A 24,835-nucleotide genomic window follows, 5' to 3' on the forward strand; every position below is an offset into this window, starting at 1 on the left:
GAGGGATCCCTGAGAGCGGGACCTGCCAGGAGATTTCTGCTCAGCAGGGCCAGGGACGTGGGGCTGGCACAGCTCATGGGGCTCAGGCCTCCTCCAACACCCCAAATTCCCCTCATTTTCTCCCCTCACCAAGGGCAGCTGATGAAATATTAAAATAATATTAAAATAACGCAACGCGTGGAATAAAATAATGGGAAAAATGGAAAATAAAATGAGCAGCTTTGATTGGTGCCACTGACAATGTCACCTGTGTCACCCAGCAGAGCTCTGCTGAGTCAGGAGCAGCCTTGACACCTCCACCAGCAGCTGCTTCTCAATCCTGCCCTGCTCTCCTTTCCAAAGCACGGAGCTAAATCACCGCAGTTCCCATTTTCTCTGCTTCTCCCATCTCCTCTCCCAGGTGTTTTTCACCTCCTCCTTCCCCCCAGGCTGATTTATGTCCCTTTTCCCCTGTTCCATTCCCCTTTAGCAGCTGCACACCCAGCAGGGCAGGTCTGTGACAGCACCTGAACCTGTCTGCCAGCCCTGCTGGAACTGAAATCTGCTTTACAGGGCTGGTGCTGCTCAAATACTGAAACCCCCAAATCCTTCCTCTGCCACACAGCACAACCAGGTTTGTTCCCTTTTGAATGGGCTGGATGGGCAGCTTTTGACAGCTGGGCTCCTCAGGAAAAGCAAAACTTCTGCTCCCAATAGGAATTACTGAGGTTTCTCCCAGGACAGAGCTAAACTGAAGGGAACAGTCAAGCTGAGGAAGACCAGGAAATGCATTTGACATAAAAACCAGACCATTATTTTATTCCACACACTGCAAGCTCAGAATTATTCTTCTAAGACAGGGATTCTAATTTCCAAAGGTGTTGGCACCCTCAGCTGCCATTGTGCAGAATCATTGCTCACAGGGCCATTAATTAAGGCACTGTCAGCACTTCCATCCCAAACCTCTGCCTTTTAGGAGTTTATAACAGCCATAAAATTCTGCTCTGGGCTGAAATTTCACATGGAAGGAATCCATCCCTTTGTATTTGAGAGTCCCAGCAGCTTGGAGCAGCCAGGCAGGGTTTGCAGTCTAGGGCTGCCTTTCCCAAACCTGGTTTTATGGTGCTGAGCTGCTGCACTGGCTCCTGGTGCTCACTGTGGGCTGGGTTTGTGCTCCTAATGCTGAAAATTTGGGAATTGTGGGGGTTTGTGGTTCAGAGGCACAGCCTGAAACACCAGTTAAACAGCAGAGAATTGCTCTGCCCTCACTGCTCCCTGCTGGAGGATGAGCCCACGTGGATTTCCCACCTTCATTCCCATGGCCAAGGCTCAATTCCTCTCCAGTTAAAGACATGGACATCGCTCCACCTGTGGCAATCATTTCCCTTTTTTCCACCTCTAACTGAACATGGCTCACACAAAACATCAAAAACTCCCTTTAGCAAAACCCCAACTTCCCCCTGGCAGATCCTGATTTCCCCAGCACCCAGGAGTGGAGGGAGCCCCTCAGACCCCACCCTGCCTCCTCCTGCTGCTTTCTCCTCCCTGAGAAGTTTCCCAGCTCAGATTTATTGCTCTCATTCCACAAATCAATCCGTTTTCTACAACTCAAGGGCTGCATCCTGATCAGGAAATCCAGAATGAAAAAAACCTTTCAAAATGCCAGGTTTCAGTGCAAATTTCTGGGTTTTTAAAGGATGGGAAGAGTTTGTGACTGCTGGCAGCACACAAAGATAATGCACCACGCCCAGGATATCAGGGGTCACAGAGGAATATTCAGTTTGCAACTGGAGAGCCTCAATTCATGAATTTCCACCTTCGTGGGACCAGAGTAAACTCATCAAAATTGGGGTTCCTTTAGAAATCTCATCAATCCTCTCTTCCAATGTAAAAGGGACTGTTTGCCCCAAAACTTCCCCCAAAATAACAACAAAATAGAGGCTGTGTGGGAAGGGGAGGATGAGGAACAAAGGGAGGAAGAAATAAACCCCAGAAGTGGCAGAAATGTTCATTTACATCCATCAGCACCCAGGAACAATCAGAAACTCTCAGCCCACCACACAGAGAGGGGCCCAAAAACGGTACCTGCAAGAGCTCTCTCGGAAGGAGATGTTCAGATCCCAGTGGGTGTGAATCCTGCAACAACAAACAAACCAAAAACAGAGCTCAGAGTCAGGGCTGAGCACTCATGTCCTGCCCCTGAACCCTGCTCCAGCCTGGGGACCCCCAGAGACCCCCAGCCCCAATTCCTGCCTTGTTCAACCCCAATTCCAGCCCCAATTCCTGCCTTCTCCAGCCCCAATTCCTGCCTTGTCCAGCCCCCAATTCCAGCCCCAATTCCTGCCTTGTTCAACCCCAATTCCAGCCCCAATTCCTGCCTTGTTCAACCCCAATTCCAGCCCCAATTCCTGCCTTGTTCAACCCCAATTCCAGCCTTGTCCAGCCCCAATTCCTGCCTTGTTCAACCCCAATTCCAGCCTTCTCCAGCCCAATTCCTGCCTTGGCCAGCCCCAGTTCCAGCTCCAATTCCTGCCTTCTCCAGCCCCAATTCCAGCCCCAATTCCAGCTCCAATTCCAGCTCCAATTCCAGCTCCAATTCCTGCCTTGTCCAGCCCCCAATTCCTGCCTTCTCCAGCCCCAATTCCTGCCTTCTCCAGCCCCAATCCCAACCCCAATTCCAGCTCCAATTCCTGCCTTCTCCAGCCCAAATTCCAGCCCCATCCCAGTTTAACCCAGGTTTGCAGAGGCCTGGCCCAGTTCCCCATCCCAGTTTAACCCAGTTCTGCTCTCCGTGGGGGCCAGCAAAGCCCCCCAGCCCGGGGAGGCCACAGCAGGTGAATTAAGGCCGGAGCAGATGGGGCACAGCCCCTGCAGGGCCCAGCTGTCGTGTCTGGGCTCTGGGGCCGCTGCTGCTCCTGACGTCCCCAGGGCCATCACAAGGGGGTCAGGCTTCTCCTGATGCCCCCAGAGCCACCCAGGGCCATCAGGAGGGGTCACTGGTCCCCACTGGAGCAGCTGAGGTGATGAATGCTCAGGGATGCTGGGGCTGGGAGCAGGAGATGCTCCCTGGGCACTGAGCACTGCATTCTTGGTTTTCCCCCAGTTCCTGCCCTCAGGGGAATTCTACCTGTCCCACCTGCCCCCCACACTGCAGCACAGGTCCCAGGGAAGGAAAGAACAAATGCACAAAATCAGGGAAAGGAAAAGAGCAAGGGCACAAAATCAGGGAGAGCTGAACCCTGCTTCCCCCAAGGAAATCAAAATTAACCAAGGGGCACAAACTGCAGGAGAGCACAGCCCTGGCAGGCTGGGGATCACTGCCTGGGAGCTGCCACACATTCCTCCCTCATTTCCCAGCAAACCAGGCACAGCAACTACAGTAATTAAAGATTTGAGATAAGGGCGTTTTGTGTTTGGGGGGCCCAGCGTTATCAATTGCAGTTATCGCGTTGTTCTCTCCCTAATGAGACAACCCAGCACTAATTCTGCTGCATTAAAAGCACAATTAAAGGGGCAGGAGGGGCAGGGCAGATCACCAAAGCTGCCTGGGAGGGCTCCCTGAGCTCCTGAGCAGCCCAGGTGCATCCCAAAACCCCTTTCCATTTCCAGCAGCACCCCTGGACAGCTGCAATGATAAAATTAATTACAGGAGGCTTTATGGGCAGAGCTGGCTGCTCCTTCCCTGAGCTGTGAGGGTACCAGCATCTGTCTGAGCAGGGGGAACAGCTCCTGCACTGCCAGCCAAGGAGCACATAAACCACCAGGAAAGCAATTACAGCCCTCAGCTCCCTCTGCTCTGCTTTTACAGCCTTGTCTCAGGAGCTGAGCCCTGCTGTGCATCACGGGGAGGGGACAGCCCAGGGGGATGGGGCACAGTCCTTAGGGGCTGTGCTCTCTGGGGTCACAGATCCTCTGAAATTCCTGCTTTTCCAGAGGGCTGGCAGCACCTGGAATCTGGGAGCTGAATATTGAGGAGAGCCCAGGTGAGGGTCACCACTCACTCAAGGCAATCCCTTCCTCTAGGACTGCACAGTCCCATGGCACTGAGAGGAACAGGACCAAAATCCAGCAGCTCCTGCTCCCTGCTGCAATTCCAGCATTGTTCCCCTGCTCCCAGAGGCTCTCAGGATGCTCTGAGGCTTGGAACCAAACCTCAAACCCCACAACACCTTGGCTCCCAGGGGCAGGGCTGCCTGTGCCCAGGTTCCTGTGGCCGTGTCCCCCCAGCCCTGCCTGCAGGTACCTTCTTTTCATGATACTGATGTGCAGATCCTCCTCCTGCTTCACGTGGGGCTGCTGCTGCCCATGGCTCCTGTCGCTGTCCTGGCTGTCCTCGCTGGGGGACAGGAGGGGGCCCAGCTCCTTCTTGGGGACCCTGCTGGGGGGCAGGGGGATGCTCCTCTTCTCTGCCAGCCGGCCCCGGTTCTGCCACGGGAGAGACAAAACCACAGGGTTTGGTGAGGAACCTCAGCATTTCCACAAACCCCAAACGCCACTGAGGAACGTCAGCATTTCCACAAACCCCAAACCCTACTGAGAAACCTCAGCATTTCCACAAACGCCACTGAGGAACCTCAGCATTTCCACAAACCTCAAACACCACTGAGGAACCTCAGCATTTCCACAAACACCAAACCCCACTGAGGAACCTCAGCATTTCCACAAACGCCACTGAGGAACCTCAGCATTTCCACAAACCCCACTGAGGAACCTCAGCATTTCCACAAACCCCAAACCCCACTGAGAAACCTCAGCATTTCCACAAACCCCAAACGCCACTGAGGAACGTCAGCATTTCCACAAACCCCAAACCCTACTGAGAAACCTCAGCATTTCCACAAACGCCACTGAGAAACCTCAGCATTTCCACAAACACCACTGAGAAACCTCAGCATTTCCACAAACACCACTGAGAAACCTCAGCATTTCCACAAACGCCACTGAGAAACCTCAGCATTTCCACAAACACCAAACAAAAACTTGTTCATCTCCGTCAGAAAGCTCTTCCCGACCAGCCAAAGCTGTCACACACGGCTCACAAAGCACACGTGGCTCACACTTTGTCACTTTTGAAAGGACTCTGCAGCTCAGGCACTTCTGATTGTGATTTCTCCAGTCCTGACCAAGCCCTGCCCTTCATCCCCAGCCTGCCCCTCATCCTCAGCGAGAGGAAAGGAAGGAGGCAGCACAGTCAGGCTCCAATCCCTGCCTCCAGAGTATTTCCCACCAAACATTTCCAGCTCACCACTCAGTGAAAGCTTTCCCAGGGAATTCCTGACCCTGCCAGCAGCAGGAACGCCCTGCAAACCAGAGAGCTGCGCTGCCACTGCCCCACAGAATCTGCAATTTCAGCCAATCAAACGGAATTGGATTTCATTTTTAATCCAAGTCCCAGTGGAACTGGGACGGGAACCCCAGCGAGGCCAAGAATTTGAAAATATCAAAGCTGTTTGCAAGGTGATTCACGTGCCTGTGATTCAGCCCTCAGAAATAATTATCATTGGATAAAAAGCTGCAGGAGAAAGCAGCCCCTGCTCCCAGGTAAGGCTGGGAAGCACAGGGAGCAGCCAGGGAATGCTGGGGCAGCTCTGGGAGCAGCAGCATTCTAAATCTCTTCCATATGCGAAGGAAATCCTCAAGCCCAGACAGCATTTTCCCCCTCTTTTTATTGATAATAAAGATAGGGGAGAGGAAAGGGGGGAGGCTCAGAGAGCCTGGGATATTTTCCTTTGCTTTTCCCAATAACAAACGTGGGGAATGGCTTTAATTAGGGCGTTACAGAGCAGTGGGGACACATCCCCTGCAGGAGTGGCAGAGTTTGCACTCCCCTCAGCTGTGATCAGTGCAAACACCTCCCAGAGGGCCGGGATAATCCTGCCCTGTCCCTGTCCCTGTCCCCTGGGCCTTCATTAGCCCCGAGTGCTCCAGGGAAACATCCAGCAATTATTAAATAATAACGTAAATAATAATATAAACAATAACAATGAAAATAATTAATAAGTATAACTATATTTATAAATATAAAACTACTTCTAAAACTACTTATAAATCTACATTATAAATATAATATAATATATAATATATAAATATATAAATATATAATATATAAATATAAATATATAGATATATATACATATAAATAAATTCATAAGTAAATATAAAAATAAATAAACTATAAAATATAAATATAGATATAGATATAGATATAGATATAATATGGATATAGATATAGATATAGATATAGATATAGATATAAATCTAAATATAGATATAAATATAAATATAGATATAGATAACTGTGAATAATAATTATGGATAATAAATCTCTATTTTAGATTTAAATATCGAAATAATACATAGAAATAATACATAGAAATAATAAATAGAAATAATAAATAGAAATAATAAATAGAAATAATAAATAGAAATAATACATTAATTTTTTTCCCCTGAAGACATTTCCCCAGCTCTCAGGGAGCAGAGGGTGTGGATGCTCTCAGGCATTTCCCCTCTGTTCCCAATCCCAGCTGTGGCACCTCTGGAGCAGCAGAACAACAGGAGCAGCTCCCAGGGCTGTCCCTGTCCCCAGCACCTTCCCTGGCACCACACACAGAACGCTGCAGAACCACCCAAAAATGCCAATTCCCCTCCCTGTGCCCTTTCCTGCAGTTTTACTCCTGTCCCAGCCTCCCGTCCCTCCCACCCCACACAACCCTGAGCCTGCAGCCCCGCTCTGCCATTTCCCTGCCACACCTGGGGGATTTCCCAGCAAATTGTATTACTTTATTTGGTCAATTGGCCTACAAATTGATTTTCCTGTACAAATAATGAACATTTATGGTTATTTTCCCCATAGACTGCTTTATTTCACGTGTAACAAAGACTGATTTCCTGCAGGTTTCAGACCTGAGCTGCAGTTCCTGTGACCCCTGGCTGATGGATGGCAAAGGGCTCCAAGCACAACTGGAGGGTTTGGGGCTTTTATTTCTACCCTGAGGTGGCTGCTGGAAGCAAATGTTGGTACCAGAGCGAGGCATTCCACAGAATAATGGGAATAAATTGTTTTGGAAGAGATTCAGTGCTGGGACCAGGCCACGGAAATGCAGGGGAGGGAGATGGGGATAGAGGGCAGAGCTGGACTGCCCATCGCAGATTTTGGGGGACTGGGCACATCAAAAATCACCAGAACACACAGCCAGCTGCAAAGGATAAACCCCTGCACCCCAAAAATCACCAGAACACACAGCCAGCTGCAAAGGATAAACCCCTGCACCCCAAAAATCACCAGAACACACAGCCAGCTGCAAAGGATAAATCCTGGTACCCCAAAAATCACCAGAACACACAGCCAGCTGCAAAGGATAAACCCCTGCACCCCAAAAATCACCAGAACACACAGCCAGCTGCAAAGGATAAATCCTGGTACCCCAAAAATCACCAGAACACACAGCCAGCTGCAAAGGATAAACCCCTGCACCCCAAAAATCACCAGCTCTGCACGCTGGGAGCCCCACCAGGTGACACCACACGATTTTACAACATTTGTGTTCATAACTAACACTGGGAAATGAGTGACCAATAAATGCAGTGGCTTCCCAAGGAGCACAAGGGAGGCTGCAGGGGGTGTGGGGAGTTGTGTGTTTTGAAGGTAAACACAAAGAGAATATAAAAAAAAAGTAATACTAGAGAGGTAAATAATTCATCAAAAGACTGGAGAACAAGAAGCTGGGAGGGAAGAAAGGAAAAGGAGCAATGCCAGAGGGAAGAGTCTTCTGAGAAGGTGAAAAAACCCCAGTCTCACATGGGAGTGGAACCAGAACCAAGTCAAGTGGAGTAAAACAGAGGGGAAGTTTGGAAATTTAATGTGGAAATGGCCTCTCCCCTCTGGGCACTGAGGAATTCCAGGGTGGGAAGCAGAGCTGGGGTCTGACACCATGGACAGAGCCCTGCAGCACTGACACCACTGCAGGGCTGGGGATGCCTGAAGGAATTCCAGAATTCCAGCAGAAATCCCATCCAGAGCCCCAACCCTCATCTGTGACACTCTCAGCAGAGCTGGGAATTCCCTCAGGAATTCCAGAATTCCATCAGCTCCTTCCACCCAGAGCCCCCAGCCCTGACCTGCTGCACACAAACCCACACTAACACACACAACCCGGAGATCTCCCTCATTTTTGAACCACAACCTGCTGCACAGCTGGGTTTTGCTGCTGGCCCCTCTGCAGCTGCTTTAAGCCCCAGCAGATCCGCAGAAAGCCAAGTGAAACCACCCAATTTCAGAGTGAACACGCTGGGTCTGTCCTGCACCCCAGGCTGGGATGACGCTTGGAAAGGCCCAGGCTGGGGTTCCACCTGCATGAGCTCAGGTAAAACCCACCTGTGCTGGGCAGGGGAGCTGTGAGAGCACAGCAACCTCAGAACCCCAATTTAACCTTGACCTGCTGATTTCCCAGGCCTCTGAAAACAGAACAGCCCAGGCAAACAGGAGCTGCACCAGTGACACTGCGGCAACCCCAAATCCCCTGAGCTGCAGCAGCCTCGGGCTCCTCCTGATCCTCCTGGGCTCTGCTGAGCAGCTCTGGGTCACCCCTGGGCACTGCAGCAGGCTGGCACAGGGAAAGTGAAATCACACCTGGGCCTGTTTTCCACCTCATCTTCCTCCTGCAGGAGCCACCACCTGCAAATCACAGCTTTGGATTCACCCCTGCAGACAGCCAGAACCAGGGTGGCACCTGCTTCACAGGTCAGGGAGGAATCCTGCTCCTTGGGATTGGGGATTTGGGCCATGGAGAAATCCTGCTCCAGGGATTCGGGCCATGGAGAAATCCTACTCCATGAATTCTTGTTATGGACAAAACCTGCTCCATGAATTCTTGTTATGGACAAATCCTGCTCCAGGAATTCTTGTCATGGAGAAATACCGCTCCATGAATTCTTGTCATGGAGAAATCCTGCTCCAGGAATTCCTGCCATGGACAAAACCTGCTCCAGGAATTCTTGTCATGGAGAAATACTGCTCCAGGAATTCTTGTCATGGAGAAATCCTGCTCCAGAAATTCCTGCCATGGACAAAACTTGCACCAGGAATTCCTGCTATGGACAGCCCTGCCATGGAGAAATCCTGCTCCAAGAATTCCTGTCATGGACAAATCCTGCTCCATGGATTCTTGCCATGGACAAATCCTGCTCCAAGAATTCCTGTCATGGACAAATCCTGCTCCATGGATTCTTGTCATGGACAGACCCTGCTCCAGGAATTCCTGCCACAGAGAAATCCTGCTCCAGGAATTCCTGTCATGGACAAAACTTGCACCAGGAATTCCTGCTATGGACAGCCCTGCCATGGACAAATCCTGCTCCATGGATTCTTGTCATGGACAGACCCTGCTCCAGGAATTCCTGCCACAGAGAAATCCTGCTCCAGGAATTCCTGTCCCCAGCCCTGCCATGGACAAATCCTGCTCCAGGAATCTTTCTCAGGATTTCCCTCACTCCAGCTCAAAGCAAAAGTAAAACACCAATGTCAGAGCACAGCACAACATGCCCTGCACTCCACAGGGTGTGCAGTACCACACCAATAATAATAACTTTTATTTATTTAACAGGGTCATCTCTGCACAGGCAAAACCCAGCACAAACCCAAATTCCCATGGAGAAACGGCCAAAGTAAGGGTTAAATCAAACCAGGGTCAAACTCCTACACCCTACACTTATTTCTGGAGGCACCAGCTCAGGTGTGAGGCAGCTCCTGAGCAGCGAAAGCCCCATTAAAACAAACAGGATCAGGAGCACAAATCCCTGCAGAGCCAGGGGAGCCCTGCCCAAACACTGCAGCAGCACCAGGCACACCCCTGCCTCCGCTTGGACACTGCAGCTGCAGGAAAATCCCCCCTGAAATCACATTTGGGGTCGGCAAGGCAAACAAAGGACAAGAGCAGGATTGCAAAAACACAAATTAAAGGAATAATAACTGCAGGTTCTTCCACCCAGCCAGCCAAGGGGGGATTTGGGCGAAGGAAGTGATTTAGGGGGAAGCAGGGATTTAGGAGGTGTCCAAGCAGAAATTTCCAAAATTATTCGGGTTTAAATCAGCAAACTTGGGTACTTTGCTCTCAAAGACTTGCAGAATTCCAACCCAGGGAAGTTCTTGTGACACTTCAGGTTTTTAATGAGCCTCAGAACAATGAGGAAATACAAGGTGAATGGGAAAACACAGCACTGTGACTGTATTTTAAAAAGCTTAAGCAGAATAATCCCAGTAATTTTATAACCCCCAGGAGAAATAATGAAATAGAGGAAACCGAAGAAGTAATAATAAATTAACAGGGGGTGATATAATTTATGCAAATTAAAGCTTGTTAATGGAAAATATGTTAAACCAATATATCTTTTTTTGCTGGGACAATCGTGCCAACACAACGTGCTCGGGTTTCTGCGAGGTGTTTGCTCTGACAGCACAGAACTCTCTGAATGTGGGACCAGAGCCCTGCAGGGAGAATTGTGCCCCCCTGAACCCCCAGGCAGCCCGGGCTGGGGAGCTGTCCCTGCCCAGGGCTGCAATGAGATTTAAGGGCTTTAAGGTCCCTTCCTAAACCATTCCAGGATCCTAAAAATGAGCAGCTGGTGCTGTTCTGCTGTTCAGGGTGGGGTTATCCCCTGTGCAGATCAGTTTGCTCTGCACACCCATTTCTCAGCCTCCTCTGTCCCTCCCTCTCTCTCTTTGCTCCATGTCAGAATTTCCTCATGATATGGAGGAATAAATGAGTTTTCCCTCCTGTTCCCATGCCTGCCACGAGCAGCAGTGCAGGGCTGGGGGGTCCCAGCACACCAGAATCACTCCCAGGATGGAAGTTGTGCAGCCCAAGGAAAAGCTCAGCAACTCGGAGCCCATCATTTCAAACATCCTTTAAACACACCTTGTGCAGGTCCTGCAGTGGTTTAAAGACAACAGCACACACATCAAAGGCAGAGCTAAATCCTCCCAAAGCAAGGATGATTTCTGCCCTCTGCACACGCCAGGGGACAGAAATGCTCCCCAGCCTTTGGAATTACTCTGAACTGAACTTCTGCCTCAGAAATCCATCACAGCAAGGTGAGACTTCAAAAAAACCCAAACCCAGATCCACAGTGCTGATAGAAACCAGCCCAGATCCTGACCTGCACCAGCAGCTCATGAATTTCAAGCCAAAGATGCTGTAAGAAATCACACTGCTAATGCAGGAATTAGAGAATGAATTGGATTTTAATTCTGAATTAAAGGCATTCTGCAGAGGAGCTGTGATTTCTTGTGTTTTCATGTATTTTTGTATTTTCGTGTATTTTGCCATGAATGTTGCCATGAATTTTCCATTATTTCTTCCATGAATTTTCCATTAATTTTTCCATGAATTTTTCATTATTTCTTCCATGAATTTTCCATGAATTTTTCCATGAATTTTTTCATTATTTCTTCCATGAATTTTCCATTATTTCTTCCATGAATTTTTCCATGAATTTTTCCATGAATTTTTCCATGAATTTTTCCATGAATTTTTCCATGAATTTTCCCATGAATTTTCCATGAATTTTCCATGAATTTTCCCATGAATTTTCCCATGAATTTTGTATTTATGTATTTTCATGTATTTTCATTTTTTTTCTTTAACTCTAAAACATTGTAATAGCTAAGAGTGATGGTGGGCAGTGTTTAAGCAACCCCAGAGCTGTAAATTCCAGTGCACTGAATCATCCCTGGAGAACCCTGCAGTGCCTTCCTCTGCAAGGGCACCTTAGGGTTAAGTGGGTGAATCACAAGGGGAAAATAAAAGAGGAATTGATATTATTTGTCCCCTCTGGGAGAGGAAAAAAAAATAAATTAAAAAAAGCAGGTTTGTGTGGCTCACTCCGTGCCACAGAAAAAGAGATCTCAAGAACCACAGCTGTGACGAGCAGCAGGGAAAGTTATTGATCTGAGAGAATTCATTTTTATTATAAGGGCTGGTACTTTTACTTATTTAATAAAGGCCTGGCGTCAAATCAGCGAGAATTCCAGGATTATCTAATTCCATCTAATCTCATTCAATCACCGATGCTGCAGAGAGGAATGTTTGCCCTTTCCTGTCTGCAGGGGCCATCCCTGGTTGTCCTGGCAACCCAGCAGAAGCAGCAGCAGCAGCTCCATCCCAGCCCTGGCACCCTCCCTCCAGCTGGGATAAAGGGGATAAAGGAGGGCTGGGGTCCCAGGGGGCTCTGGGATGGGATGGGATGGGCAGGAGCTGCTGGGGTGGGATCCAAACCAGCCCCAGACCCAGGCAGGGAACAGCCAAGAGCCCTACCCAGGAGCTGTGCTGGCTTACAGCTCCTTTAAAGTCCTTTAAAGGTCCTTTAGAAAAGTCCTTTAGAGGTCCTGGAGTCCTTTAAAATCCCAGAGCTGCTGCTGAAACCAATCCCAGCACTGAACTGGGCACCCGCTCCAAGCAAACACAACTTTTCTAAAATAATACAGAAAATACAGAAAATAATATTTTGGGTCAAGGAATAATTAAATAAGAACAGGGAGGATTTCTTTTCCAAACCCAGGGCGAATCACGAACCCCCAGGCGTGGAAGGAACCCTAAATGCCAGCTCATGGCAATGGCAAATGGGCAATTCCAGCCCTAAACCCCTGTCCCACGGTGGCAGGTGCCCCATGGCAGGGACAGCTCCAGCAGGATCCCAGCAGTGACCTCCTCCTGCTCTCCCTGTGCCACAGCTGGGCCACAACGAGCCCTCTGCAGCCCTGACCCGATGGGCAATTCCAAATTAATGAAGTTTCTGAGGGCACCCTTTGCCTCCCGGCTCCCTTTGAGCCAGGCCAGCGAGCCTGGACACACAGCAGAGCAAATTAACACCAGGTGCCTGTGCCCTGAAGCACCACAGACAGCCCTAAGCACTTTAATGACATCTCTAAATAATTCTGACAGCAAAATTACTTCTCCTGTGTCACCTCTCCGCTGCCCTTGACACGGCACTAACGAGGTGATGCTGCTTCCCTGCTCCCCCACGTTTGTCTGTCTTTGCTTCCCTCAGAGCGGAACTCCAGCAGCACTGCCGCTCTCCTGGGCTGCACTGAGGGCTCAGGAATTGCCTTTTCCTGCAGCAGGGCCCAGCACACTGCAGGGCACGCTGGCACTGAGGGCTCAGGATCTGCCTTTTCCTGCAGCAGGGCCCAGCACACTGCAGGGCACGCTGGCACTGAGGGCTCAGGAATTGCCTTTTCCTGCAGCAGGGCCCAGCACACTGCAGGGCACGCTGGCACTGAGGGCTCAGGAATTGCCTTTTCCTGCAGCAGGGCCCAGCACACTGCAGGGCACGCTGGCACTGAGGGCTCAGGATCTGCCTTTTCCTGCAGCAGGCCCAGCACACTGCAGGGCACGCTGGCACTGAGGGCTCAGGAATTGCCTTTTCCTGCAGCAGGGCCCAGCACACTGCAGGGCACGCTGGCACTGAGGGCTCAGGAATTGCCTTTTCCTGCAGCAGGGCCCAGCACACTGCAGGGCACGCTGGCACTGAGGGCTCAGGATCTGCCTTTTCCTGCAGCAGGGCCCAGCACACTGCAGGGCACGCTGGCACTGAGGGCTCAGGATCTGCCTTTTCCTGCAGCAGGCCCAGCACACTGCAGGGCACGCTGGCACTGAGGGCTCAGGAATTGCCTTTTCCTAGCAGCAGGGCCCAGCACACTGCAGGGCACACTGGCACTGAGGGCTCAGGAACTGCCTTTTCCTGCAGCAGGGCCCAGCACACTGCAGGGCATGCTGGCACTGAGGGCTCAGGAACTGCCTTTTCCTGCAGCAGGGCCCAGCACACTGCAGGGCACGCTGGCACTGAGGGCTCAGGAATTGCCTTTTCCTGCAGCAGGGCCCAGCACACTGCAGGGCACGCTGAAGCGCTGCGGGGTGAGGGATCCCTGGGAGCATCCCAAGGAGAAGGTGATGTGCTCCCTCCATAGGAACCCTCCCACACCAAGCTCAGCTGGGATTCTCCTTCCCACTCTCCTGGCCTGGCTTCCACAAGCCCTGACCTCACACACGGCCCCTGCTCTGCCCCTCCATTCCACCAAAGCTTCCATCCCCATTGTCTCCTCTCCAGAGCAGGGATCTTCACCCCAGCCCCTGCACCAGGGCAAACCTCACCCCTCTGGAGCCCCTCAAAGTCCCCTCTGAGATAAAATTATTTCCTTAAACCACAGCTGCTCCTACATCTCCGCTGTTCCCTCCCAAGCCTGCAATCCAATTAATATTTTCCTTTCCAGAGGGTATTTAATAATCCACAAAATTAAATCCTTCAGCATTGTGCTGGCACTGTCAGTGCCATTGATCTGGGCTGGTTGTGCCTCTGTGCAGAACAATAACTGCTCCTGCTGCCCCCAACGGGGGCAGCTGCTGCTTGTGCTGCCCAGGAGCAGGGCTGGGACCATCAGCAACAACTCCCATCCTGAAAAGCCTTTCAGAGCCACCCTGATCCCCATTTCCAGCTGTTTGCCATGGGAAAAGAGGATGGGGAGCAGAGCTGGGACTATCAGCAGCAACTCCCATCCCAAAAAGCCTTTCACAGCCACCCTGATTCCATTTCGAGCAGTTTGCAATGGGAAAAGAGGATGGGGACCATCCCATGCAGAGCTGGGACCATCAGCAATAACTTCCACCCCAAAGAGCCTTTCAGAGTTCTCTCAGCACCCGATCATTTCCAGCTGTTGCCATGGAAGAGGATGAGGCAGGCGGACCATCAGCAACTTCCCCAAAGCTTCAGAGCCTTCAGCTACCTGATCCCATTCCAGCCGTTGCCCCAAACCCCCCTCTGGAATGCTCCCTGGCCCCACAGCAGTGGATTTTGGGGACCTTTCTGTGGCAGCAGCAGCACAGGGGCTCCCACTGCCCCCAGAGCAGGAGCCCTGGGAGCTGGACCAAGCTCAGCACCCCAAACTCAGCACTGAGGGGGCTTTGGGGGTCGCTCACCCCATTACAGAGCAGGATTCACCTCATCTCCAGTTCCTCCATAGAGCTGAAATCTGACAGAGATTGAACCAACTCTGTTAAGAATTCACCCTGCAAGTCTGCAGAGCAACACAGGTTAAAATGAACCTGGGCCAAGTCCTTTAAAACAAAACAGAACCAAAACAACCCTGCAAACAAACAGAAAAAGCCCATCTATCTCCAAAACCTCCAACAAACACTAACCTGAACTGAAACGAGCTGGATTAAAAGCAACAAGCCAAATCAGCATGAAACCACAAATAAAAACCAACAGACTGTGCCGAAGTCCTTGGGGGGATTTGGAGGTTTCTAAGTCTGCTTTACAGAGGGGCTTTTTCCACATTCATGAGGCTGCCCCGAGGGCACAAAGGCAGAGTTATGGAAACAGCTCCTGCACACAAACCCCAAATTCTCCAGTCCCATCCTAAGCCCAGAGCAGCTCAGAGAGGAACCCAAATCTGATCTATTCAGTTAACAGTGAAATTTCAGAATTAATCCTGCCAAGGAAACTCTCCAGCAGGCAAAGTCCCCTTGGCACAGCAAAGTTCTCCTGGAAGACTCGTGCCTGGTGTGGGAGATTCCCTTTTTGGTGAAAACCTCTGAATTTGGATCCCACCACGCCCAGGAACCCCAGGATGTCCCTTCCTGGCCTTGCTCTGCTCCCCAAGGAAACTGGAGCAGCCAGGGAAGGAGAGAAAGGAGCCCAGCACCAGGAATGACACAGAGCCACTCTGGGGACACTCAGAGCTGCCTTCCACCCAAAACAGGGCCCAGGAGGAGGCTCAGGAACCTCAGGGCTAACAGACAGATTTGCTCCTCACTGGCATTGTTGAAGTTAGCAGCACAGAGTTCCTCCCTCCATCCCTGACAAAGTCTTGGACTGGGGCCTGAACCTCAGGGCAGCAAAGGAAAACAACAACCACGATGAGGAAAGCAAAAAGCAGTAAATAAAGGAATCACACATAAATCAAACCAAGAGCAAAACACAGCCCTGCAAATGAATTCCCACTGTCAGTGCTCAGCCCTGCACAGCCACCCTGTGCCTCTGCATGGGATGGACAGGGCAAACCCAAACATCATTTATGGCTCCTTTTGTTTGTTTGTTTGAATGTGGCCATGCCACAACATGGGGAGATGGGTTTTCTCTACCTGAACCCCCTAAGGGCCACGTTTCAAACAGACAGCCTGTCCCACAAACCAAATATCCAAGGGAAACAGAGGGAAAAGAGGATGAGGAGCAGCCAGCCCCCAGCCCTAACTCCCCTTCAGAGGCTGCACCAGAGAATGGAACACACAGCAAGGGCCACACTGTGTCTGTAAGGGAAACAATCCAGTGGTTAGGTTTGTCCTTCCCAAAGAGAAGGGAGGGAGGGGCAGACAGAAGGATGGAGGGACAGAAGGATGGGTGGGCAGACAGGGGGATGGAGGCAGGGATGAATGGAGGGACAGAAGGATGGATGGAGAGAAAGACAGATGGAGAGAAGGATGGAAGGATGCAAAGAAGGATGGAGGGATGGATCCATGGATGGATGGATGAAAGGGCTGATGATGGGTGGATGGGTGGATGGGTGGATGGATGGATGGATGGATTCAAGGATGGACGGATGGAATCTATGGATGGATGGCCACAAGGACGCAAGGATGGACGGACGGCAGGCACGCTGGCTGCCGGCGGCCCGGGGGCGGAGGCGCCGGCGGGGCCGCTCCCCCCAGGCTCGGCGCAGGAAACCGGCGGTCGGTGCGGAGCGGCCCCGGCGCCGGCCCCGTCTGCAGCTGCAGCACGAGCGGCGCGGGCGGCGGGGGGCGGGCGCCGGGCCCCGGGGCCGCCGGGTCACGGGCGGGGAACGCGGCGCCAGCGGCGGCCGGGGGGCCCGGGGGGAGCGGGGGAACCGGGAGGATCCGGGGGGAACCGGGGCTCGCAGCCCGGCCGGGGGCGCTGCCAGCCCGGGGCTGCGGTCGCTGCAATTTCCCCAACAGACCGAGCGCGGCCGGAGCCGGGCAGGGGCTCGGAGCTGCCGGCGCTGCCCCGGGGCTGACGGGGGACACGGGACACACAGGGGACTGGCAGGGGGTACACACAGAGGACACACAGGGACTGGCAGGGACACACACAGGGGCACACAGGGGACACACAGGGGACTGGCAGGGGGTACACACAGAGGACACACAGGGGACACTGTCACCGCTCCCGCAGGGACAGCCGGGCTCAGCCCGGAGCACAGCGCTGCCTTTGCTGCCCGCGGGGAGCAGATGGATCGGGCAGAGGTGCCGACCCTGCCTTGCCCCTGCCACGGCACTGCCCGGGTTTTGCCGGCCCATCCCCGCTGCCCAAGGACCGACTGCAGAGCGTGGAAGCAGCTGCAGACAGGACCAGCTCCCCATCTGCACACCCCCATGATCACACCAGGACCGGGCTCTGCAAGTCTGTCACTGCACTATGAAATATAAAACATTTCTACTTCTGAGGAGAATCAGCCCCTGGATCTCAGTGCTGCTCGAATGGGCAATCACTAAAGGGGGAAATAAAAACCATGCCCAATTCCTAATCCTCCTCCTTGTGTGGCTGCTCTGGATGTGCAGTGGATGCAGCTACCACAAAGAATTCAGGTTCAAAATGTGGAACTGTCCTTTGGTCAGGGACAGAAGCTAAGTACAGCACAGAAAGTGCAGGGAGCACTGAGAAACAGCTCTGACAGAACTCCTCACTGGGCTCTGGCCTTGCTGTGCAAATTCTGACATCCTAAACCCCTTTCCCAGCTGGGGAAGCAGTGGGAGGCAAGTCCAGAAAGATTTATTTCTCCTTGCCCAAAGCTGCACCAACCTTTTTTTTCCCCTCTATCTCTACTTTCCAAACCCAGCTCTCAAATACTGTACCACACACTGGCTTCATGCAGAGCTGTCTCTGCTGGAAATGCACCTGAAAACCCTGAAAATGCTGCTGCTAGGAAAGTGCATCGTGAATTTTGGGTACTGCTAGCCCAGAAAATGACCAGCAGCCTGCATCACCTGGCCAGGCACTGCTCACATCCCACAGCATCACCTGGCCAGGCACTGCTCACATCCCCAGCATCACCTGGCCAGGCACTGCTCACATCCCCACAGCATCACCTGGCCAGGCCCTGCTCACATCCCACAGCATCACCTGGCCAGGCCCTGCTCACATCCCCACACAGCATCACCTGGCCAGGCACTGCTCACATCCCACAGCATCACCTGGCCAGGCCCTGCTCACATCCCCACAGCATCACCTGGCCAGGCACTGCTCAGCATCCCCACAGCATCACCTGGCCAGGCCCTGCTCACATCCACAGCATCACCTGGCCAGGCACTGCTCACATCCCCACACATCCACACAGCATCACCTGGCCAGGCCCTGCTCACATCCCCACAGCATCACCTGGCCAGGCCCTGCTCACATCCCCCCAGCATCACCTGGCCAGGCACTGCTCACATCCCACAGCATCACCTGGCCAGGCCCTGCTCACATCCCCACACAGCATCACAGTAATACATCCCAGTTATTGTACTTTATGGTTATTTTTACACACCATGAACTGTTTTAAGGCCTTATTTTACTACAATTCCAGTCACCTTTTATTTATACCATCAACATCTTTCCCATGAAAATGCTGATGAGAGAATTTGAAATTCTTGGGATAAAAGCAAGAATACACAAGGAACCCCAAATATGGGAAGGAAAGGTCTACAAAAGCCATAACTGAGCTATGCCATGAACGATGCTCAAGCTGTCAGCATTTGAGCTGTTCCTCATGCAGCTCACCTCACCAGGGTTTGTACAACGCCTGCTCTCACTCTAACACGTGGGCAACAATTACATTTCCCTTTTGCTTTATTTAGCCACTTTCACACCTGTGCACAATGCACAGAAACCAGGGGGTGGGAACACCAAAGAGGCTCCTCAATGATTTGCCTCTGCATACACACACAGAGCTCCCCCTGAAAACCAAAAAACCCCACCGAGTGCTGCTTCTCTCAGCTCAAACACTGCTCAAAAAATGCCACCGAGTGCTGCTTCCTTCGGCTCCAACACTGCTCAAAAAATGCCACCGAGTGCTGCTTCCTTCGGCTCCAACACTGCTCTTCTTGCCGTCTGCTCTGCTTCCAAGCTCCTCTCTAACACTGCTGGAACCCTCCCAGGGCAGGCAGGGCTCTGGCAGCCTCCACGACCCTCACGGTTCCACCAGTACAGAAGAGCAAAGGGAATTTTTCTTATTTTTCTTTTTCTTTTTTCTTTTTTTTTTTTTTTAAGGGAAGGAGGCAGAGGAGAGGGAAGATGTCTTAACCAAAGCACATAGTTTAACAATAATCTTACCACTGGAGACGAAATTCGACACCCAGGGCAATCACAGATTGGAGGATGTACCTGTAAGATTCCTTTGGACATAAGAGTCTTCAAACTTTTCCCTATATGCAGAAGAGGAGAAAAAGAACAAGAAGAAAAAGAAATCAGCACGTTTACAAAAGGAAAGCATTTAGGGAAGGAGGGACGGGGGAGGCACGCGTCTGCTTCCATATAAACACAGCCCTCCCCTTGCCTGCCCAGCAGCACCATCCCCAACTGCAACGCAACCGAGTTTGTGCCCCGAGGGTCCCGGGGAAAGGGAGCCCAGCACAGCGCGGCACGGCCCCAGCAAGAACCGGGGAGAGGAGCCCGGCACAGCCCGGCAGGAACCGGGAAGGGGAGCCCGGCACAGCCCCCGAGGGTCCCGGGGAAGGGAGCCCCGCACAGCCCCCGCAGCCCCGCCGGGCTCGGTGCCGGCGCTGCCGCAGCCCCGGGGAAGCGGAGGCGCTCCCGCAGCGGGCACGGCCCCGGGCACCTCCCGCCGCTCCTCCTGACTCACCCCAGAGCGACTGAGGCTTCCCGAAGGCAGCGGGAGCGCAGCCATCAAAGCGCCGGGCGGCGGCAATTAGCGCTGCCCCCGCTCTCCGGCGATCAATACCGCGCCGAGGTGTCAGTCACCTCCTAATCGCTCCTCAGCCCCCCGGGCCGCCGCCTCCAGCTCCGCGCTCATTAGGAGCCGCCCGGGCCGTGCCCGCCCGCCCCCGCCGCTCCCCCCGGGCCCGCTCTCCACCTGCCGCCCGCAGCAGCAGCAGCAGCGGAGCCGCGACTGCGGCGCCGGCTCGGGCGGGGAGGGGAGGGAGGCAGGGCAGGCGCCCGTCAGCAGCCGCCGGCGCCGCGGAGGGCCCGCACCACCCAGCTGCGAGGGGAACACCCCCGAGCCCCGCCCGCCGCCCCGCCGGTGCCGGCCCGGGCCGCGCTGCCGCTCCCCGCGGCGCCGCCGCCGCCACCGACACCGACACCGCCGGCGGCGCGCAGGGAGGGAGGGCGGGCGGGGGGCTACCGACAGACCGACAACCCCGGGGCACCGAGCACCCCGATCCCATGGCACCCCGAACCCCGGGCACCGAGCACCCCGATCCCCGGGCACCCCAAGCCCCTGGCACCGACCGCACCGAGCCCCCGAACCCCGGACACAGACCACCCCAAGCACCGAGCACCCCAAGCCCCGGGGCGCGCACCCCGCCACCCGCCCGCTGTTCAAATCTCTCTCCGCCCGCGCCACATCAAACTTCTCTCCGGCGGAGAGGAGCCCCCCAAATCCCCCCCGCCTTCCCCAAAAGCCAACCCCACCCCAAAGGGAAGCGTTCCCAAATGGCTCGGAAAAGTTCGGCGGTACCGGGGCGCGGGGAGCCGGCAGAGAGGGGCCGGGGGAGCGGGGAGGGGGCTCGGCTCTCCCCGAGCACGGGGCGAGAGGGAGGATGCGAGGAGGAGCGGGGCGGCGCGGGGACCCCGGCGCTGCCTTTACCTTTGTGCCTGATGCTGCGCTTCCAGTCCTTGGCCGTCTCCCTGCCGCTGACGAACTGGAACTCGTTGGGGGTGAGCCACTCTCCCCGGTACCGGATGGAGGGTCCTTTGCTGCCTTGGCACAACTTATTGATGTAGAGCAGCGCCTTGTTCTCCCCGCACTCCACCTCGATGCAAGGCTCCCCGTTGTCAAAGAAGGGCTGGAAATCCGGGATGGAGGAGAACCTCTCCAGCATCAGGTCCTCGGGGAGGTGCTGGGGGTGGTGCGGGTGGGGCTCCTGGAAGCCCAGGTACGCGCGGTGGGCGAAGATGTGCTCGTACGCCGGCGGGTGCGGGGTGACCACCGGCATGGCAGCGGCGGCCAGGGGCGCCAGGTACTCGGGTAAGGTTTCCATGGGCTGGTTGAAAGCCGCCAGGGCCATCTCCTCCCTGTCAAGTCGCTCCTTCTTGATGGCCGGCATGGTGCCGCCGCGCTCCCCGTGCGCCCCGGCGTCTCCGAAGCACAGCGGCTCCAATGCCTCCGGCTCAACTTGCCCTGGCTCCGGCTGGAGTTTGGCTGAAATGCGCCAGCAGCAGCAGCAGCAGCAGCACAGGCACCTTTGGCGCTCGGGTGCCGGAGGCGGCTGGTATCCCCCGGAGCAGCCCGCTAACAAATCTCCTGGGCTGGCTCCCCAGCAGAGCTGTCTGGGATCCCTCTCCCACGGAGAGCCTAATGGACCGTAGACCCGGGAGCTGCCGTGTGCCTCGCAGATCTGCCCCTCCGGACTAATACCTGACATCTCGGAGAGGTCTCTGCTGCCGTAGACATTATTTTGGTTTAAGGAGAAGAAAAAAAAAAAAAAAAAAAAAAGCTTATTGATTCCCCTAGATCAACCCACCTTCTCGCCAGGCTGGAGGGTTCCCCGCCGCCCAGCCAGCCAGCCAGCCAGCCCCCTTTCACCCTGCCCCCCTGCTTCCTTTAAACTGACACCTGGTTTATTTATTTATATGCAATAATTAAAATTAAACGCTGCGCCCCCGCCGCCGCCGCCGCGCGACCCCTCCCCGCCCCGCCGGCGCCCGGCGGGAGGACGGAGCCGCGGCCGGTGCCGGCTCTGCCCGCGGGGCTCCAGACGCCCGGGCGGCGGCGAACTTTCCCCGGGGCCGCCGCCTCCCTTCACCTGCGCCGCGGCCTCGCCCCGCTCCCGGCGGAGCCGCTCCGCTCCCCGCCGGCCGCGTTTGAATCCCCGCTCCCGCAGGAAGCGTGCACCAACGCGGGGCTGCGCTCCTCGCCCCTCTGTGTACACATATATAAATATATATATAGCTATAAATACAAGCGCTCCGCACACGCACAGCCGCACGGACATCTACAGAGCCGTCCCCGCCAGCGCTGCGCTCCCCGCAGCCCCCGGGCCGGGCCGGGCCCCCGAGCCGGGACAGACACGCATTGATCGGGGCTCAGAAGTCACCGCACAGTTCGGAGACTCCGACCAAACAAGATTTCCCTCCGCCGCCGCCGCCGCCGCTTCTCTAACTTGGCCCATTTAAACAGCGGAGGCGCTGGGAAGCGCCGCGCCGGCGGCGGCGAGGGGGTGAGCGACGGACGGCGGGGCCAGCACCGGCTCAGCCTGCCCGGGGCCACCGGCGGGGACACAGCCCCGCGGGGACACGGCCGGGACTCGCTGTGCCACCCCCGGGCACCGGGCTGGCAGTGCCCGGCCGATGGGAGCTGGATCCGGGATGAAGGGACAGGGAGGGAGGGATGGATGGATGGATGGATGGATGGATGGATGGATGGATGGATGGATGGATGGATGGATGGATGGATGGACAGGGATGGATGGATGAATCCATGGATGGATGGATGGATCCATGGATGGACAGAAGGACACACGAGGTGAATTTGTTCTCTGTCACAAGCTGTGGCAGACACAGCGCAGTGTCCATGTGGAACTGCCCCGAGAGGACGAGGTGGCCCAAAATGAAGCTGTGTGGTTGTCACAGGGATGTATCACCTCAGCAAGATGGAGTTCCCTGCCTCTGGATGCCAAAGTGGGTTCCAATGGGCAGGAGGAATCCTACCCAGGATAGGAACAACAATAAATTATCCCCCTAACCACGGGATAAGAAATGTGCCCACGAGTCTCTGGCAGTGGCAGAGCAGTGGGAGCTGTGTGTGAGCTCTGCCTCAGAGCTCCCAGAACCACACAGAGCTCCCAGTTTGTCCCAGGCCGTGTCCCCTGGCTTACCTTCCTGCAGGGTGGGCTGGGGACAGCCTGACCTTGCCCTGCAGCCGGTGAGGAGTGGCTTTGCTGTGTGCCAGCAGCCCCTGGCAGAGCTGGCAGGGCCATTGCTCAGCTACCTGACACCATCCTTGTTTTGTGCCATTTTATCCTCAAGGAGCTCCAGCTCTGGGATCCATCTTTGGCTCTAATGAAGGAGGCACATCCACAGACCCATCAAACCCTCTCATTGAGGCTTTCAGGCTTAGGCTCTTATTCTTAATGCTCCTGATTGCTCGAGATGACAGGGGGAAAATCACTTTCTATTATCACCTAATGATCCAAGGAGAATGCTTGGGAGAGGCTGTGGGAGACACAGACATTTCTGTGGCAGCCAGAGCACCCTGGATGGAGGGCAGAGGGGCTGTGTGGTGAGAGGGGCTCACTCAGCTTCCAAAACCCTTCATTCTATCACATCCAACTGCCTGGGCTCTTGAGAGCCTTGGGTTCTTCCTCAGCCTTCCCTTGACTCCACTTCTTCGGAGCTTCCTGGGCCTGAATTCCTTGCACTTTTTAAGGGAGTGGGGATTTTTTCTCGAAGCTTCTTTCCTTTACAGCCATCAGGGCTGTTACCCTTCCACCTCCATTCCAGAGGGCAGGGACAGCTTGGCCACAGCCTCTCCAAGGGAAGGCCCCGTGTTTGCTCCAGGAGGGGTGACAGGAGAGCAGGACAGGAGCGGCCCCCATCCTGCAGGAGCCTCTCTGGCAGATCTCAGGGAAGTTTGGGGGTGCAAGAGGCACAGGCTGGGACTGATGCCATCCCTGTGCCAAGCACTGGGGTCGCTGAGGGCTCCTGCCTGCAGAGAACAGAGCTCTGAGCTCCCAGCAGAGCCTGGAGTTGCTCAGCTCCAGTCTCTAATAGCAGAGCTTTTGGGATTAGTGTAAACAGATTCACCCCTGGAGAGCAGATCAGAGAGCAGCACGCAAATCCATGCACATGTGGAGAGAGGGGAGCCAGGTTTGCTCTGCACACTCCCCAAACTGGAACAGGTTCCCAGTCTGGGGCAGGGATCTCTCTCTGAGCTTTTTGTTGTTGTGTGTTTCCAGGGCAGCAGGCAAAGTGAAAGCATGAGTCTTAATTTGCTCACAGAGCACTGCAAACAGAGTAAATAGTGATCATTTCTCAGCATTCCTTCCCCACCTCTGGGATACATCACCTGGGATTGAAACAAAACCTCTCTCTCAGGTCAAATGTGTCAACAACTGCCAGGAGTTACCTGTGCCGGAAAGTGCTTCCTAAGTGGAGATAATGCTCCAAGCACAGCTCTTACACTTAAGAAAGAAAGATTTTCCTCCACATCCTATCACCAGTTTCAGGGAGAAATTCCTTATCCTGGACATTCCTCCACTATTCAACCAATAAAAGAAGGGAAAACTTCCTAGATGTGACTTGTTTACATGTGCTTCAGCAAACCCCCGAGTTTCTAACTCACATCAAAGGTCCTTTGAGCTGTTTTAAAACCTGATTGCAGGGGCAGGCCCTCATGGCAGATACAGGAAAGACAGGTTGAGGCTGGGAGGAGAGAGAAACCCAGCTACCTGTGAGGTGAGCAACCTGAGCCCAGAGAGGGATCCAGAGCTCCTGGATCTGTGCAGGATCCAGCACAGATTCCATCCAGAACCACACGATTCCTCCATGCCATGACCCACCAGGTTCCTGTGCCTGCAGACCATCGACTCCTGGATCCCATCAGACGGCACAGATCCATCCAGGCTCTGGATCCAGCACAGATTCCATCCAGAGCTCTTGGATCCTTGCAGGATCCAGCACAGAT

The 24,835-nt window shown here is 54.1% G+C and overlaps 1 protein-coding gene across 3 annotated transcripts in view; it reads right to left on the minus strand.

The window, feature by feature from the left end:
- SAMD11 (sterile alpha motif domain containing 11) overlaps window positions 1-24,835 on the minus strand; it is a 70,857-nt gene that overhangs the window by 43,600 nt on the left and 2,422 nt on the right. The window contains exons 2-5 of one of the 3 annotated variants that reach the window (XM_064730394.1): window positions 20,798-21,591; window positions 19,354-19,394; window positions 4,223-4,404; window positions 2,065-2,115 (exon numbers count right to left, since the gene is read on the minus strand). In XM_064730394.1, the coding sequence (XP_064586464.1) occupies window positions 2,065-2,115; window positions 4,223-4,404; window positions 19,354-19,394; window positions 20,798-21,591 (1,068 nt within the window). Of the gene's footprint in view, window positions 1-2,064; window positions 2,116-4,222; window positions 4,405-19,302; window positions 19,395-19,831; window positions 20,028-20,797; window positions 21,592-24,835 lie in introns of those variants that run through there. The other 2 variants (XM_064730396.1, XM_064730395.1) reach the window with 2 other exon arrangements.

The sequence above is a fragment of the Zonotrichia leucophrys genome, chromosome 21, assembly GCF_028769735.1.
Source record: "Zonotrichia leucophrys gambelii isolate GWCS_2022_RI chromosome 21, RI_Zleu_2.0, whole genome shotgun sequence".
Classification (NCBI taxonomy): Eukaryota; Metazoa; Chordata; class Aves; order Passeriformes; family Passerellidae; genus Zonotrichia; species Zonotrichia leucophrys.